The sequence below is a fragment of the Heterodontus francisci genome, chromosome 3 (assembly GCF_036365525.1).
Source record: "Heterodontus francisci isolate sHetFra1 chromosome 3, sHetFra1.hap1, whole genome shotgun sequence".
NCBI classification, from domain to species: domain Eukaryota; kingdom Metazoa; phylum Chordata; class Chondrichthyes; order Heterodontiformes; family Heterodontidae; genus Heterodontus; species Heterodontus francisci.
This window is the reverse complement of record NC_090373.1, coordinates 174,249,920-174,266,170: the sequence shown is the minus strand read 5'-3', so window position 1 is coordinate 174,266,170 and position 16,251 is coordinate 174,249,920. Positions and strand designations below refer to the sequence as shown.

Here is a 16,251-nt window from a genome sequence, read left to right as displayed (position 1 = left end):
TCTAATCTGTCTTTTAGTTAGCAGATTAACTTAACAGTTGCTGTTTGGGTTGGAGAAGGTGAGTTTTAGACCAGCTTTAAACAGGGCTCACTCAGGCTCTGCTTGCAGCTGCACCTTGTTAATTAGAGAATTGGCTTAAACCAGTTTTCAGGGGCTAGAGTCAGTTAGTATAAAAGTGGGCCATCTTACAGTGCTGTCTTGGGTTGCATTGGAGTGCTTTCTTGGGTTGCATTGGAGTGCATTCCCGTTTCTGGGAAGGTGGGACCGTACAAGCGGGACGGTCTACATCTAAACCAGAGGGGGACTGATATCCTTGCTGGCGGGTTTGCAGGTGCTGTTGGGAGGAGTTTAAACTAATTTGGCAGGGGGAGGGGACGCAGACTCCTAGCAGAATAGGGGCACAGGAAAGCAAACAAGTCAGAGGGAATACAGCAGAAGTAAGTTTCAAGGGAGTAAGACCAGGATGGAAGGCCTCTACTTTAATGCCAGGTGTATTGCAGGTAAAACGGATGAGTTAAGGGCAATGATTGACACGTGGAATTGTGATATAGTAGCCGTCAGGGAGACATGGTTGAGGGAGGGACAGGATTGGCAGCTCAATACCCCGGGATATAGAATCTTCAGGCGAGACAGAGGAGGGAGTAAAAGAGGAGGGGGCATTTCAATATTAGTTAAGGAGTCAGTTACTGCAGTAAGGAGAGATGACATCTTGGAGGGGGCATCAAATGAAGCTTTATGGGTAGAGTTTAGGAATAAAAAAGGGACAGCCACATTGCTAGGTGTTTATTATAGACCCCCAGATAGTCAGCGGGAAATTGAGCAAATATGTGCGCAATTTGCAGAGGTGTGTAAAAATAATAGGGTAATTATATTAGGTGATTTCAACTTTCCCAACATTAATTGGGATAGTCATCGTGTTAAGGGCTTAGATGGAGTGGAGTTCTTAAAATATATACAGGAGAACCTTTTAGCCCAATATGTAGAGGATCCAACAAGGGAGGGTGCAGTGCTGAACCGAATTCTGGGGAATGAAGCCGGACAGGTGGTTGATGTGTTGGTGGGGGAGTATTTTGGTGATAGTGACCATAACATGGTACAATTTAAGCTTGTTATGGAGAAAGAAATAGACAAGTTGCAAACAAAGGTTTTGGACTGGGGGAGAGCGAATTTTAGTAAAATAAGGCAGGTTCTGGCCAAGGTAGATTGGAAAGAGTTACTTGTCGACAAATCTACAGAAGAGCAGTGGGGGGCATTCAAAAAGGAAATGGGGAGGGTACAGGCCCAACATGTTCCCTCAAGGGTAATAGGTAGGAGCAACAAGCCCAGAGAACCATGGATGACCAGAAACATTCAGGGTACGATGAGAAGGAAAAGAGAGGCTTTTAGCAAATACAAGGAGAGCAAATTAATGGAAGCATTAGTGGAATACAGAAAGTGTAGGATGGAGCTTAAGAAAGCAATTAGGAGAGCAAAGAGGGGATATGAGAAAGCTCTGGCTAGTAAAAGTAGGGAAAATCCCAAGATATTCTATAAGTATATCAATGGGAAGAGGATAACCAGGGAAAGAGTAGGACCCATTAGGGACCAAGGGGGAAATTTGTGGGTGGAGCCAGAAGACATTGGTAGGGTGTTGAATGAATACTTCACATCTGTCTTCACCCAAGAGAATGAGGATGTAGATATGGAACTTAGGGAGAGAGACTGTGAGGTTCATGAGCAAATTGTCATAGGGTATTGGAGGTACTGGAAGGCTTAAAAGTGGACAGATCTCCAGGTCCAGACGATTTGTGTCACAGGATGCTGTGGGAGGCGAGGGTGGAGATTGCAGGGGCTCTGACCCTAATTTTTAATTCCTCTCTGGCCACAGGGGAGGTGCCAGAGGACTGGAGAACAGCTAATGTGGTCCCACTATTTAAGAAAGGTTGTAGAGATAAGCCAGGGAATTACAGACCAGTGAGTCTCTCGTCAAGTGGTAGGGAAACTATTGGAGAAAATTCTGAAGGAGAGAATCTATCTCCACTTGGAGAGGCAAGATTTGATTTGGAATAGTCAGCATGGCTTTGTCAGAGGGGGCTCATGCCTAACAAATTTGATTGAATTTTTTGAGCATGTGACCAGGTGTGTAGATGAGGGTAGTGCAATTGATGTAGTTTACATGGATTTCAGCAAAGCCTTTGACAAGGTCCCACATGGGAGACTTATCAAGAAAGCAAATGCACATGGGATACAAGGTAACTTGATAAGGTGGATTCAAAATTGGCTTAGCTGTAGGAGACAGAGTGATGACCAGACGGCTGTTTTAGTGACTGGAAGCCAGTGTCCAGTGGCATACCACAGGGATCTGTGCTGGGTCCACTCTTGTTTGTCATTTATATAAATGACATAGATGACTATGTGGGGGGTAGGATCAGTAAGTTCGCGGATAACACAAAGATTGGCCGAGTGGTTAACAGTGAGGTGGAGTGTCTGAGGTTACAGGAAGATGCAGACGGGATGGTCAAATGGGTAGAAAAGTGGCAGATGGAATTTAACTCTGAAAAGTGTGAGGTGACACACTTTGGAAGGAGTAATGTGACACGGAAGTATTCAATGAATGGCCTGACACTGGGAAGTTCCGATGAACAAAGATGATCCATCTTGGCGTGTTTGTCCATAGATCTCTGAAGGCAGAAGAGCAATGTAATAGGGTGGTGAAAAAGGCATATGAGACACTTGCCTTTATCAATCGAGGCATAGATTACAAAAACAGGGAGGTCATGTTGGAGTTGTACAGAACTTTGATAAGGCCACAGCTGGAGTACTGTGTGCAATTCTGGTCGCCACATTATAGGAAGGATGTGATTGCATTGGAGGGGGTGCAGAGGCGACTCACCAGGATGTTGCCTGGGATGGAACATTTAAGCTATGAAGAGAGGTTGGATAGGCTTGGGTTGTTTTCGCTGGAGCAGAGAAGACTGAGGGGTGACGTGATCGAGGTGTACAAGATTATGAGGGGCATGGACAGGGTGGATAGGGAGCAGCTGTTCCCCTTAGTTGAAGGGTCAGTTACGAGGGGTCACAAGTTTAAGGTGAGGGGCAGGAGGTTTAAGGGGGACTTGAGGAAGAACCTTTTTACCCAGAGGGTGGTGATGGTCTGGAATGCCCTGCCTAGGAGGGTGGTAGCTGCAGGTTGCCTCACATCCTTTAAAAAGTACCTGGATGAGCACTTGGCACGTCATAACATTCAAGGCTATGGGCCAAGTGCTGGCAAATGGGATTAGGTAGACAGGTCAGGTGTTTTAATGCATCGGTGCAGACTCAATGGGCCGAAGGGCCTCTTCTGCACTGTATTATTCTGTGATTCTGTGAAGAGCAGGTCAGAGGCTAGAATTCTGCGGAGAGTAACTCACCTCCTGACTCCCCAAAGCCTGTTCATCTGCAAGGCACAAGTCGGGAGTGTGATGGAATACTCTCTGCTTTCCTGGATGAGTGTAGCTTCAACAACACTCAAGAAGCTCAACACCATTTATGATAAAGCAACCCGCTTGATTGGTACCCCATCCACAAGCATTCACTCCCTCCACCACAGTGGCAGCAGTGACTACCATCTGCAAGATGCACTGCAACAGCATACCAAGGTTACTCAGGCAGCACCTTCCAAACCCGCGACCTCTACTGCCTAGAAAGACGAGGGCAGCAGATGCGTGGGAACACCACCACCTGCAAGTTCCCCTCCAAGCTACACAGCATCCTCATTTGGAACTATATCGCCTTTCCTTCACTCTCACTGGGTCAAAATCCTGGAACTACCTTCCTCATAGCACTGTGGGTGTACCACATGGACTGCAGCGGTTCACAACCTTCTCAAGGGCAATTAGGGATGGGCAATAAATGTTGGCCTAGCCAGCAATGCCCACATCCCATGAAGTTAATTTAAAAAAGTGACCTGAGGTACTCAATTATCAGAAGACAACATGGTTCGGACTCTCAGCACTCTTTGGTAAACTGATGAATGATAGACCAGCTGGGTAAACTCGAGCAAGAAATTGTTACCTGGGATTAGCATCCCTCCACCAGTCCAAATACTGTAATACTCAAGTTGGACAAAGTTGGTCATATTCAGTACTGGTTCCGCATACATCAAAAATAGAGTCCGTGTCAATTACAGCACAGAAGGAGGCCATTTGGCCTGTGGAGGTTATGCCGGCTATGCAGAGCTATGCAGTCAGTCCCATTCCCTGACTTGATCCCCATAGCCCTGCAAGTCTATTTCTCAGCTGGCCATCCAACGTCCTCTTGAAGTGCTTGAATGTCTCTGCTTTCACCACCCTTGTGGACAACAAGTTCCAGGTCATTACCACCTGCTGTGCAAAAAAAAAAGTGTTTCCTCACATTCCCCTGCATCTTTTGCCCAAAACTTTCAATCTGTGTCCCCTAGTCCTTGTACCATTTGATAATGAACAGTTTTTCCTTGGCTAACGTATCTAAGCCTATCATGATCTTATACACTTCTATTAAATCTCCCCTCAGTCTCATTTGTTCTAAGGAGAACAAACACAGCTTTTCCAACCTAATGTTCTACAGCATTCACTAAGTAACAGTTGCTGGACTGGAAAGATCAAGGAAGTCTGGAGCTGTTCTTGGTCTATGTCCTAATGTGTGGAGGGATATCTTTGACTTTCAAGTGGTTGGACTAGATATACTTAGGGGAATATTAGATATTACCAAATCAGAAAATGAATTTATTGGTACCTATTGAATACCTTAAAGAGAATTCAACCAGCCGTTCGCTTGGCCACTGTTACTCAGAAGTCTGTGACATTCGCAGCCATCTTCAGCCAGAAGTGCCAAGTGGATGATCCATCTTGGCCTCCACCTGAGGTCCCCAGCATCACAGATGCCAGTCTTGAGCCATTTCGATTTACTCCACGTGATATCAAGAAACGGCTGAAGGCGCAGGATACTGCAAAGGCTATGGGCCCTGACAACATCCTGGCTGTAGTACTGAAGACTTATGCTCCAGAACTAGCTGTGCCCCCGAACCAAGCTATTCCAGTACAGCTATAGTTGGCATCTACTCAACAATGTGGAAAATTGCCCAAGTATGTCCTATTCACAAAAAGCAGGACAAATCCAATCTGGTCAACTACTGTGCCGTCAGTCTACACTTGATCATTAGCAAAATGATGGAAGGTGTCATTGACCATGCTGTCAAGTGCCATGTAAACGCAAAAACCTGCTCAGTGACACTCCATTTGGATTCCGCCAGGGTCATTCGGCTCCTGACCTCATGACTGCCTTGGTTCAAATATGGACAAAAGAGCTGAACTCGAGTTGAGGCGAGAGTGATTGCTCTCACTATCAAAGCAGCATTTTACTGAGTGTGCCATCAAGGAGCGCTAGCAAAACTGAAGTCAGTGGGAATCGGGGTGGGGGGGGGAGGGGTCTCTCCACTGCCTGGAGTCATACTTAGCAGAAAGGAGGATGGTTGTTGGGGGCCATCACCTCAGCCCCAAGACATCACTGCAGGAGTTCCTCAGGGTAGTGTCCTAGGCCCAACCATCTTCAGCTGCTTCAATAATCACCTTGCCCCCCATCATAAGGTCAGAAGTCGGGATGTTCGGATAACTACTATGTTCAGTACCTTTCGCATCTCCTTAGATACTGAAACAGTCTGTGTGCACATGCAGCAAGACCTGGACAACATCCAGATGCAAGCAACATTCGCACCAGGCAATGACCATCTCCAATAAGAGAGAATCTAACCATCTTCCCATGACCTTCAATGGCATTATCATTGCTGTACACCCCACTATCAACATCCTGGGCTTACTCTTGATCAGAAACTGAACTGGAGTAGCCATATAAATACCGTGGCTACAAGAGCAGATCAGAGGCTATGAATTCTGCAGCGAGTAACCCACCTCCTAACTCCCCAAAACCTGTCCACCATTGTCAAGACACAAATCAGGAGTGTGATAGAGTACTCTCTACATGCCTGGGTGAGTGTAGTTCCAACAGTGCTGAGGAAGCTCGACACCATCCAGGACAAAGCAGCCCACTTGATTGGCATCCTGTCCATCACCTTCAGCATTTACTCCCACCACCACTGACGCACAGTGGCAACAGTATGTACCATCTACAAGATGTACTGCAGCAACACCCCACGCCTCCTTCAACAGCACTTTCCAAACCTGTGACCTCTTCCACCTAGAAGGACAATGACAGCAGATGCTTGTGAACACCACCACATTGAAGTTCCCCTCCAAGTCTCACACCATCCTGACCTGGAACTGCATTGTTGTTGCTTCACTGTCACTGGGTCAAAATTCTGGAACTCCCTTCCTAACAACACTTGGTGTACCTACACACCACGGACTGCAGCGATTCAAGAAGGCAGCTCACCACCACCTCGCAGTTGGGGATGGGCAACAAATGCTGGCCTTGCCAGCGATGCACACATCCCATGAAAGACTAAAAAAACTAGGGCTGGAAATTTATGGCCCCCCCCCCCCCCCCCCCCAAAAGACCGGGCTGGGAGGCTCGGGGGGGCCCTTCGCGACCTGCTCCCGCCTCCACTACCAACTTACGTAGGGTGGCGGCGGCGAGAAACAGCCCGCCTGCCCTAGACCAGTCAAGGCTCTTAAGTGGCCAATTAACGACCACTTACAAGCCTCTGCCTGTAGCCATGGGGATTTTATGGTCAGCAGGCGGCCAAGGCCTCAGAAAAGCCTTCTGATGGGAGTGGGGGGTGGGGTGCCCCTCCTGATGGGGCACCCTGTGTCCGACGGCTGGCCACCCCCGATGTCCCAATGCCCAACATGCTCCCCGCCAGCCCCCCTCCCAATCGATCTCCCCTTGCCTTGTCAGGGCCTGATGGTTTGTCACCACCCCCCCCCCCCCCCCCACAGCAAGGCCCCGAAAACTTACCATTCTCCAGGGCTCCTCGACGACTTCAGTCTTCATTTGGTTTGCAGTCCCAGCAGTGGCCACCGCTCGCGATGGAGCTGTTGGGACTAAGCTGCCGGCCTCTCCATTAGGCAGGACTTCCTGTCTCTGAGGTGGAAGTCCCGCCTAAGACCAATTAAGAGCCTGGGAACTGTAAAATTCGGTCCGGATCTCCAGGCCCGACAGAGGTGGGATTGCCACTGACATTTCGGTCGGTGGATGGCTCCCCTCCAGCCACTGTAAAATTCCAGCCTAGGTCTTGTTAGCTTCAAGCTACATGGTTCTTTGACTACCACTGAGTCCTGTTAAGTGAAGTCTGTTTCCAATATCTGATCCAGTCTCACTGTCCCTGCTTTAGAATTGTGTATCGCACCTCAATATCATAATTGCTGCAATCCATGATCTGCTACCGCAGGTTTCATCAATGCGTACCAGCCGCATTGAGATAATGAGAACAGGTACTGCTACAGACAGGATAGACAGTCTTGTTCATCAAAGCTTATTTAAGATGCTGCTTGCTTTCCTCTTTCAAAGATCCATGCTGTCTCAGCTGTGTGGGGGCTGAAAGATTTACCGTTTGACAGGAATAGATTAAATTCAAGTCTGTTAACTGCAAATTAGTGACCTTGTTACTTATTTGATCCAAATGTGTGCATTCCATTGTGAATACTCAATCTGTTGATCCAAACACTGATGCACCCTTTGCAGGTCCTACATTGAAACTTGGTTGGCTGTTGTGTGAACAGAATGTTCACCCTGTCCAACAGGTGGTGCAACCTTGTGAAGAAAAAAAATGACCAAATGCAAGAGAAACTTGTCAATTTTTCCCTGACTGGCTAAGGTGGTTGAGCAAATTTCTGGATACTATGAGTGCTCATTTGACCTACCTCTTCGAAATTTGAATCGGTTCCCTCTTGCTTTATAGCTTTTGTTAATACTAATGATTACTGTTTTCAGTTTATCTATCTACTTCAGGACCTTAGAATGCCCCCTAGCTGTTTTTCTTCCAATATCAATGTACTAGTATCCATAAATTTTCCTCAAAGCGCATGTGCTAAATCCCAATGATCAATTTAGTTGTTGTTTGTGCTCCCTTGAAGGCCAGGTTGTCACTCCTGTGGTACAGTATCCAGAACTACAAGTAACAAGTCAAGATTGTAGTGGTGGTGAATCATTGCTTCTTCATTTCTTTCTGGGACTTGTATCTTCAGTTTTACAGACAGTCCAGAAGTTGTGACAAGCTGTGAAATTTAATTCAGTGAATGTGGGCATTTGTGTGCTAGCCCCAGAAAGAAATGAATGCAAAAGTGTCTGGAGTTTAGAAGAAACTCAGCTCATTCACTAAAGTCCGTTCGGCACCTGCCTGCTACCACTACCAGGTCTAACCTAAGCATGCCGCCAGTTCCATACCACATAGTTCGTCTCTGAGATGGTCTATCACGTAGCTCTCGCTGTTCAGTTGACAGATAAATGTGGTCGTGCCAATATTGTCCAGTTCCTGAAAATAACCCCCAGCTCCTGTTAGTCAAAGAGGGTATTCCACTAAAGTCTCCAGAGTCCCCCATTTCCTATCTTTTTAAAAAGAAAATCAAAAATCGAAGATTTTTTTTTAAAACAGTGCACTGCAGGGCTATCATTAATTGGGCTTCTGATCTAAGGTGTTTTGTTAAGGTACTGCTATGATTTTGAATTTTTGGCAAAGTCAATTCTATGAGAAACTGCTGGCCATGTCCTGTGACCTCCCTCCCTGAAGCTTTGCTTGAGATGGACATTTGGTAATTTGCTGTTTCCCTCAACAGGCAAGTGCGTTCAGATGGGAAGGATAAGAATGCTGTGCTCTCCTTCACGTTGACAGATGAGCCCATATATGTGGACCTGACCACTTCAGGAGACCGGGAAGATGTAAGTGGAGAACCCCAGATGAGTGGTCTTGTATTGGTTTTAATTTGTAATTTTCATGGAAAACCACATACTAATTAATCTGCAGAAAAATTGGCTTTGTAAGGGGTGAGGCTGCTTTTTTTTTATTCTTTCACGGGATGTGAGCATCGCTGGCAAGGCCAGCATTTATTGCCCTTGAGAAGGTGGTGGTGTGCCACTGCAGTCCCTGTGGTGTAGCTACACCCACAGTGCTGTAAGGAAGGGAGTTCTAAGATTTTGATGTAGTGACAGTGAAAGAACGGCGATATAGTTCCATGTCAGGGTGTGTTTGACTTGGAGGTGGTGGTGTTCCCATCTATCTGCTGCCTTTGTCCTTCTGGGTGGTAGAGGTCACGGTTTGGAAGCTGCTGTTGATGGAACCAGGTCTTGCTGCATATGGACACGGACTGCTTCAGTATCCGAGGAGTCATGATTGGTATTGAACATTGTGCACTCATCAGTGAACATCCCCACTCTGAACTTAAGATGGGGGGCAGGTCATCGATGAAGCAGCTGAAGATGGTTGGGCCTAGGACACTACCCTAAGGAACTCTTGCAATGATGTCCTGGGACTGAGATGATTGACCTTCAGCAACCACAACCATCTTCCTTTGTGCTAGCTATAACTCCAACCAGCAGAGAGTTTTCCCCTTGATTCCCATTGACTCCAGTTTTGATAGGGCCCCTTGATGCCATACTCGGTCAAATGCTGCCTTGATGTCAAGGGCAATCACCGTCCCCTGATCTTTTGAGTTCAGCTCTTTTGTTCATGTTTGAACCAAGGCTGTAATAAGATCAGGTGCTGAGTGGCCCTGACGGAACCCAAACTGAGCGTCAGTGAGCAGGTTATTGCTAAGTAAGTTCTGCTTGGTAGCACTGTCAACGACCCCTTCCATCATTTTGATTGATAGTAGACTGATGGAGTGGTAATTGGCTGGGCTGGATTTGTCCTTTTTATGTACAGGATGTCCCTGGGCAAAATTCCACATTGTCGGGTAGGTGCCAGTGTTGTAGCTGTACTGGAACAGCTTAGCTAGGGGCGTGGCCAGTTCTGGAGCACAGGTCTTCAGTGCTATTGCTGGAATTTGTCAGGGCCCATAGCCTTTGCAGTTTCCCGTGCTGACAGCCATTTCTTGATATGTGGAGTGAATCGAATTGCTGATGTCTGGCATCTGTGATGTTGGGGACCTCAGGAGGAGACCCGCCATGGATCGTCCACTCGGCACTTCTGGCTGAAGATGGATGCAAATGCTTCAGCCTTATCTTTTGCACTGATGTGCTGGCCCCCCCCATCATTGAGACTGGGGATATTTGTGGAGTCTCCTCCTCCTGTTGTTTAATTGTTCACCACCATTAACGACTGGATGTGGCAGGACTGCAGAGGTTTGTTCTGATCCGTTGGTTGTGGGATCGCTTAGCTCTGTCTGTCGCATGCTGCTTCCGCTGTTTGGCATGCATGTAGTCCTGTGTTGTCACTTTACCAGGTTATGAAAGCCTTTTTTTTATTGTGTTATGTTCTTTGTCGCATTAAAGTTGAATTATCACTTTTATTCTCTGGTCTGTTGGGCATTGAGATCGTAGTTACACGAGGAACAATCCACACAAATGGTTTGGATTTGTTCACTCAGCTGATGAAAGTTGGCCTAGGCATGTGGTGATATGTCATAAGGTTCTGGGTCGGTGCATCAGCACAACATGGGTGCTATCAATTGCCTCACTAAGAGGGCATCTATCACTTGGTGAATGCAGGTTTTTACAGATCCCTGGCTGATATTACACAGATCCCCTATGGTTGACTGGAAGGACCAGAATAGTAAAAATTCAGGCCTGCGCGGTGGCTTTCATGTGTGTCAGTAACGTTCTGTATGAAGATTGATTGTGATGGCTTCTTGTAGAATGTCTCACAGATGGCCAAAGGCTTCCTTTGCAAAGTGCAGTCTGCTGATGCATAGCTCCATCGAAAGACCTTGGAATGACCAGTGCAGCCTGTGCAATCTCTAGGTAGAGGGGTGGTGGTAGTAGTAAGTAGGCTGCCAACTCATTCTCCTGGCCTCTTGCCTCCACTGCTGCTCCTTTTCCTCATCTATTACAATGCAGAACAGGGGTTTGCTCTCCATAAATTCTCGGGTGAGACCAACAGCACTGTGGTGATGCATAGGGCTGGATTTTACCAGCCCCCTAATGTCGGGGGTCGTGGTAGGGGTCCCAGAAAATACCTCCGGGAGAGGCACGCCACCGGCCTCGACGCTGGGAAGGCCACGCCCCATATTACCGGCAGCGGCGAGGGCTTGTGCCAGCTGCCCACCTCTCGGCAACAGACACTTAATTTAAATAAATGGTAATGAATGAATAAATACTTACCTTGTCGTGACGGCCGTTCCGCTCCGATATTCCAGCTGGTTGCCGGAACTCCAGTGCCTTCACATCTCCGTTCGGAGATCCAAGGTGGAATACTGGTGGGGAGGGGGGAGGAGTGAAGTTTTCAGGGTGGGGAGGGCAGGGAAAACTCTTGCTTTTGGTTAAGGGGATGGTGGGACGGGGTTGAGGGTCAAAGTTAAAAAAGTTTGTGGGGAAAGTTCATGATGGGAAGAAAATTTTATTTGTGGGAGAGGGCAATTAATAAAGTGATTAGTCATTGAGCATGTGGGAGAGGGGATTGAAACGGAATAAATTTTTATATTTAATTTTCTCTCCCTTTTCACTTTACATATTGAAATGATGCGGAAGGGCCTGAAGCCCTTTAAAAATGGCGCCACGCCTGTGTGATGGTGACAGACGAGGGAGGGTTGATACCTCATTTTGAGGTATGCCTGGTGCTGCTCCTGTCATGCTCTCCTGTACTCTTCATTGAACCATGCTTGATCCCCTGGTTTGATAGTAATTAGTAGCGAGATATATGCCCAGCCATCAGATTACAGATTGTGGTTGAATGCAATTCTGCTGCTGCTGATGGCCCACAGCGCTGCATGGATGCCCAGTTTTGAGTTGCTAGCTCTGAAACCTCCTATTTAGCACGGTGGTAGTGCCACACAACACCATGGAAGGTATTTTCAATGTGGAGGTGAGACTTGTCTCTACAACAACTGTGTGGTGGTCACTCCTACCAATACTAACATGGACAGATATATCTGCGACAGGTAGATTGGTGAGGGCGAGGTCAAGAAGGATTGATGAGGGTCGTGCTGTGGATGAGGTCTACATGGATTTTAGTAAGGCATTTGACAAGGTCCCACATAACAGGTCAGAAAAATAAAGGCTGCGTTTGCTGACAATGCAGCCAGTAGGTGGCCCTGCACTGGCACATGCGCAAATGCAGCCTGTTCAAATAAAATGCCACAGTCTGAGACATTCAGGCAGCTGCCAGGACTAAAGTTGGCGCTGCTCAAATAATCACACAAAGGCAGCGTAAACACATGGCAGCACACAATGTCCGGAGAGATCGGGCGGTGGGGGGAATTGTCGGTGAGATTCAGCGGGTGGGGGGGGGGGGGGGGAGAAATGGGGCGGAATGCCGGAGAGATACGGCGGTGGGGGGGGGGTGGTGGGGAGGCGAACGCAGCCTCCGTCACCAAGGTCTTTGGCCGCTCTCTTCCTGCTTCCCTGGCGCGCCCCCCTTCTCTCTCTTCTCCCCCCTCGCGTTATGCGATGACGTCTCTGCACATGTGCGAACCAGTCCTGGCAATTTACATGATGACATCATCTGCGCATGCACCAACCGGTCCCGGCATTGCGGAACGCAGCGCTGAGAGCAGGAGCCCGTTTGCGCAGGTTGGTGCAGTCGGATGACATCAGCAGCCGGTTGCGTTGTCAAGAATCACTTTGAAAAATAAAAGCCCGTGGGATGCAGGGGAATGTGGCAAGTTGGATCCAAAATCGGCTCAGTGACAGGAAACAAAGGGTAATGGCCGACGGATGTTTTGCGAATGGAAAGTGGCTTCCAGTGGTGTTGCACAGGGCTCAGTGCTGGGTACCTTGCTATTTGTAGTATAGATTAATGATTTGGACAACAGTGGCAGGTATGATTGGGAAATTTGCAGATGACACAAAAATTGGCTGTGTAGTTGATAGTGAAGATAGCTGTAGACTCCAGAATGATATGAATGGGTTGATTGAGTGGGCAAATGGAATGCAGTCCTGAGCAGTATGAGGTAATGCATTTGGGGATGTCAAGTAAAGCAAGGGAATACACAATAAATGGGAGGATATTAGGGGTAGAAGAGGTGAGAGACCTTGGAGTAAATGTCCACAGGTACTTGGAGGTAGTAGGACTGTTAGGTAGAGTGGTGAAGAAGGCACATGGAATGCTTTCCTTTATTAGCCGAGGTATAGAATACAAAAGCAAGGATGTGATGCTGGAACTGTATAAACTGCTGGTTAGGCCACAGCTGGAGTATTGTGTACAGTTCTGGTCATCACATTACAGGAAGGACATAATTGCTCTGGAGAGAGTAGAGAGGAGATTTACAAGAATGTTGCCAGGGCTTGAAAGTTGCAGCTATGAGGAAAGATTGGATAGGCTAGGGTTGTTTTCCTTGGAACAAAGGAGGCTGAGGGGTTACCTAATTGAGGTGAACAAAATTATGAGGGGCCTAGATAGAGTAGACAGGAAGGACTGGTTTCCCTTAGCAGAGAGGTCAATTACCAGGGGCCACAGATTTAAGGTGATTGTTAGAGGGCTTAGAGGGGACATGAAGAAAATCTTTTTCACCCAGAGGGTGGTGGGTGTCTGGAATTTACTGCCCAGATCAGGTTGGTGGCAGAAACCCTCGACTCATTTGAAAGGTACCTGGAGATGCACCTGAAGTGCTGTAACCTGCAAGGCTATGGGCCAGGTGCTGGAAGGTGTGATTAGATTGGGCGGCTAGTTTTTTCAGCTGGCGCCGACACGATGGGCTGAATGGCCTCCTTCTGTGCTGTAACATTTCTATGGTTCTAAGTAGGTTTTCACCTCTTGCTGGTTCCCTCACCATCTGCTGCAGACCTGGTCTAACAGCTGTGTCCTTTAGGACTGAGCCAGTAGCGGTACTACAGAGCCACTCTTGATGATGGACATTGAAGTCCCTCATCCAGAGTACATTGTGTGCCCTTGGTACACTCAGTGCTTCTTCCAAGTGGTCTTCGACATGGAGGATTACTGATTTATCAGCCGAGGGGGGTGCGATAGGTGGTAGTCAGCAGGAGGCTTCTGTCCCTTGTTTGACCTGATGCCATGAAACTTCATGGTTTCTGGAATCAGTGTTGGGGACTCCCAGGGCAACACTCTCCCGACTGTATATCACAGCGTTGCCACCTCTGGTGGGTCTGTCCTGTCTGTGGGACGGGACATACCCAGGGATGATGATATTTGGGACATTGTAAGATAGGATTCTGAGAGTATGACTGTCAGGCTGTTGCTTGACTAGTCTGAGGAGGGACAGCTCTCCAAATTTTGGTACAAGCCTTCAGATGTTAGTAAGAAGGACTTGGCAGGATTAACAGGGTTGGGTATGCCATTGTCGTTTCCGGTGCCTAGTTTGATGCCACGTGGTCCGTCCGGTTTTTCTTTTTAGACTTTGCTGTAGCGGTTTAGTACAACTTAGTGGCTTGCTAGGCCATTTCAGAGAGCATTCAAGAGTCAACCACATTGCTGTGGGCCTGGAGTCACATGTAGGCAGATTTCCTTCCCTAAAGGAGATTAGTGAACCACATGGACTTTTATGACCATCGACAATGCTCACTACTGAGACGAGCTTTTTTAAATCCAGGTTTAGTATTTGAATTTAAATTCCACTAACTGCCTGGTGGGATTTGAACCTGTGTCCCCAGAGCATTATCCTGGGCTTCTGGATTGGTAGCACAGGGACATTACCGCTATACCGCCACCTCCCCTTGGCGCTCCTAGCTTTTGTAAGAAAGGTGCTGCCTTCTTTGGCTGCATAACTTTTTAGAATACAGAAGTGAGTTTTGTATGGGCAGCTTGTTAAAGTAAGGGTGTGGACGTAGCTGACTTTATTAAAAAGAATATTTCTCTTTCAATTTTTCCTTCTCTTCTGAAGGAGTTAACTTCTAGTAGGAGTATAGTTCCTGGCATTCTTAATACCTTGCTCAAGTTCTGTTAAGTGTAAGAATGAATGATGTTGTTAACAGGCTATTGGCAGTTTGACCCCAGGGCCGTAACAACCAGAAGCAGGAAGGCTGATTGGTTTATCTTTCTTTGACCCTTACAATTGTATTGCTTCTATAGTCATCCCTGACTCCCCAGAGCCGTTCCATCACCTACAAGGTGCAAGTCAGGCATGTGATCGAATACTGTCCACTTGCCTGGATGAGTGTAGCTCCAACAGCACTCGAGAAACTTGACCCCATCAAGGACAAAGCAGCCTGCTTAATCGGCACTCCCCACATCACTGGTGCAACATGACTGCATTGTGTTCCATCTACAAGATCCACTTCAGAAACTTGCCAAAGCTGCTTCGTCAGCACCTCTGAACCTGTGACCTCTATCACCTAGAAGCAAAAGGATAGCAGGTACATGGGAACACTACATGCTAGTTCTCCTCCAAGTCTGTCACCATCCTGACTTGGAAATACATTGCCATTCGTCGCTGGATTAACATCCTGGAACTCCCTACCCAACAGCAGAGTACCTTCACCGCATGGACTGCAGCACTTCAAGTAGGCCACTCATCACTGCCTTTTTGAGAGCAATTCGGGATGGGCAGTAAATTGTCTGCTAGTTGCATCACGTAAATGAATTAATTATATTTTTAAATCCTGTCTCAGATTGGTACAGGGCCTAGGTCTGATCTGTCTAGGAAGCAACTCTGTCTTAACCAGCTCAACTACTGGGTGCTAATGACACTTAACTCCAACCCTTGCATTGTGCTTGATGCTGTGGTGCGAAGCAATGTCTACTTTTGTAAAGCAGATGAGATACAATGGAAGGGCAAGAAAAAATACATTTTCTTTTAAAATGAAGGAATAACTTGGTGGGGTTGGAGGAGAACGCGAAGAAAAATACTTTGGGGTTTGCTATGCATAGCTGTATGACTAATATTTGGGTGATCTTAAGTTTGGGAAAATATTTAGTGTCTCCACCAGTAGCATTTGGGATCAGTTTGGATTATGCAGTGCTATATCAGAGAAAGTACTGTATAATCTTTATCGACTTTTCTCAAGGTGAAGAAATGAGTTTGAATTCTTGTCCGTTTCTTATTTCTGTTACCTTTGTACTTTGTTTTCTGCCTATTGCCTTTATACGTGATTGTACATTTTAATTGCCACTTGTATCAATTGGAAGATAATTCTAACTTGTTCTTCAGCCGGTGAAGTTGGCTGTCGTCTGCCGGGATGGACAGATGCTACTGTTTGAACACATCTTAAATGGGTAAGAATTAGATCTGTTCCCAAACAACTTAATGTCAC

General features: G+C 47.1%; 1 protein-coding gene across 1 annotated transcript in view; it reads left to right on the top strand.

Moving 5' to 3' along the window:
• wdr43 (WD repeat domain 43) overlaps positions 1-16,251 on the top strand; it is a 70,433-nt gene that overhangs the window by 22,951 nt on the left and 31,231 nt on the right. The window contains exons 6-7 of the mRNA XM_068027685.1: positions 8,727-8,829; positions 16,149-16,213. Of these exons, the coding sequence (XP_067883786.1) occupies positions 8,727-8,829; positions 16,149-16,213 (168 nt within the window). The remainder of the gene's footprint in view (positions 1-8,726; positions 8,830-16,148; positions 16,214-16,251) is intronic.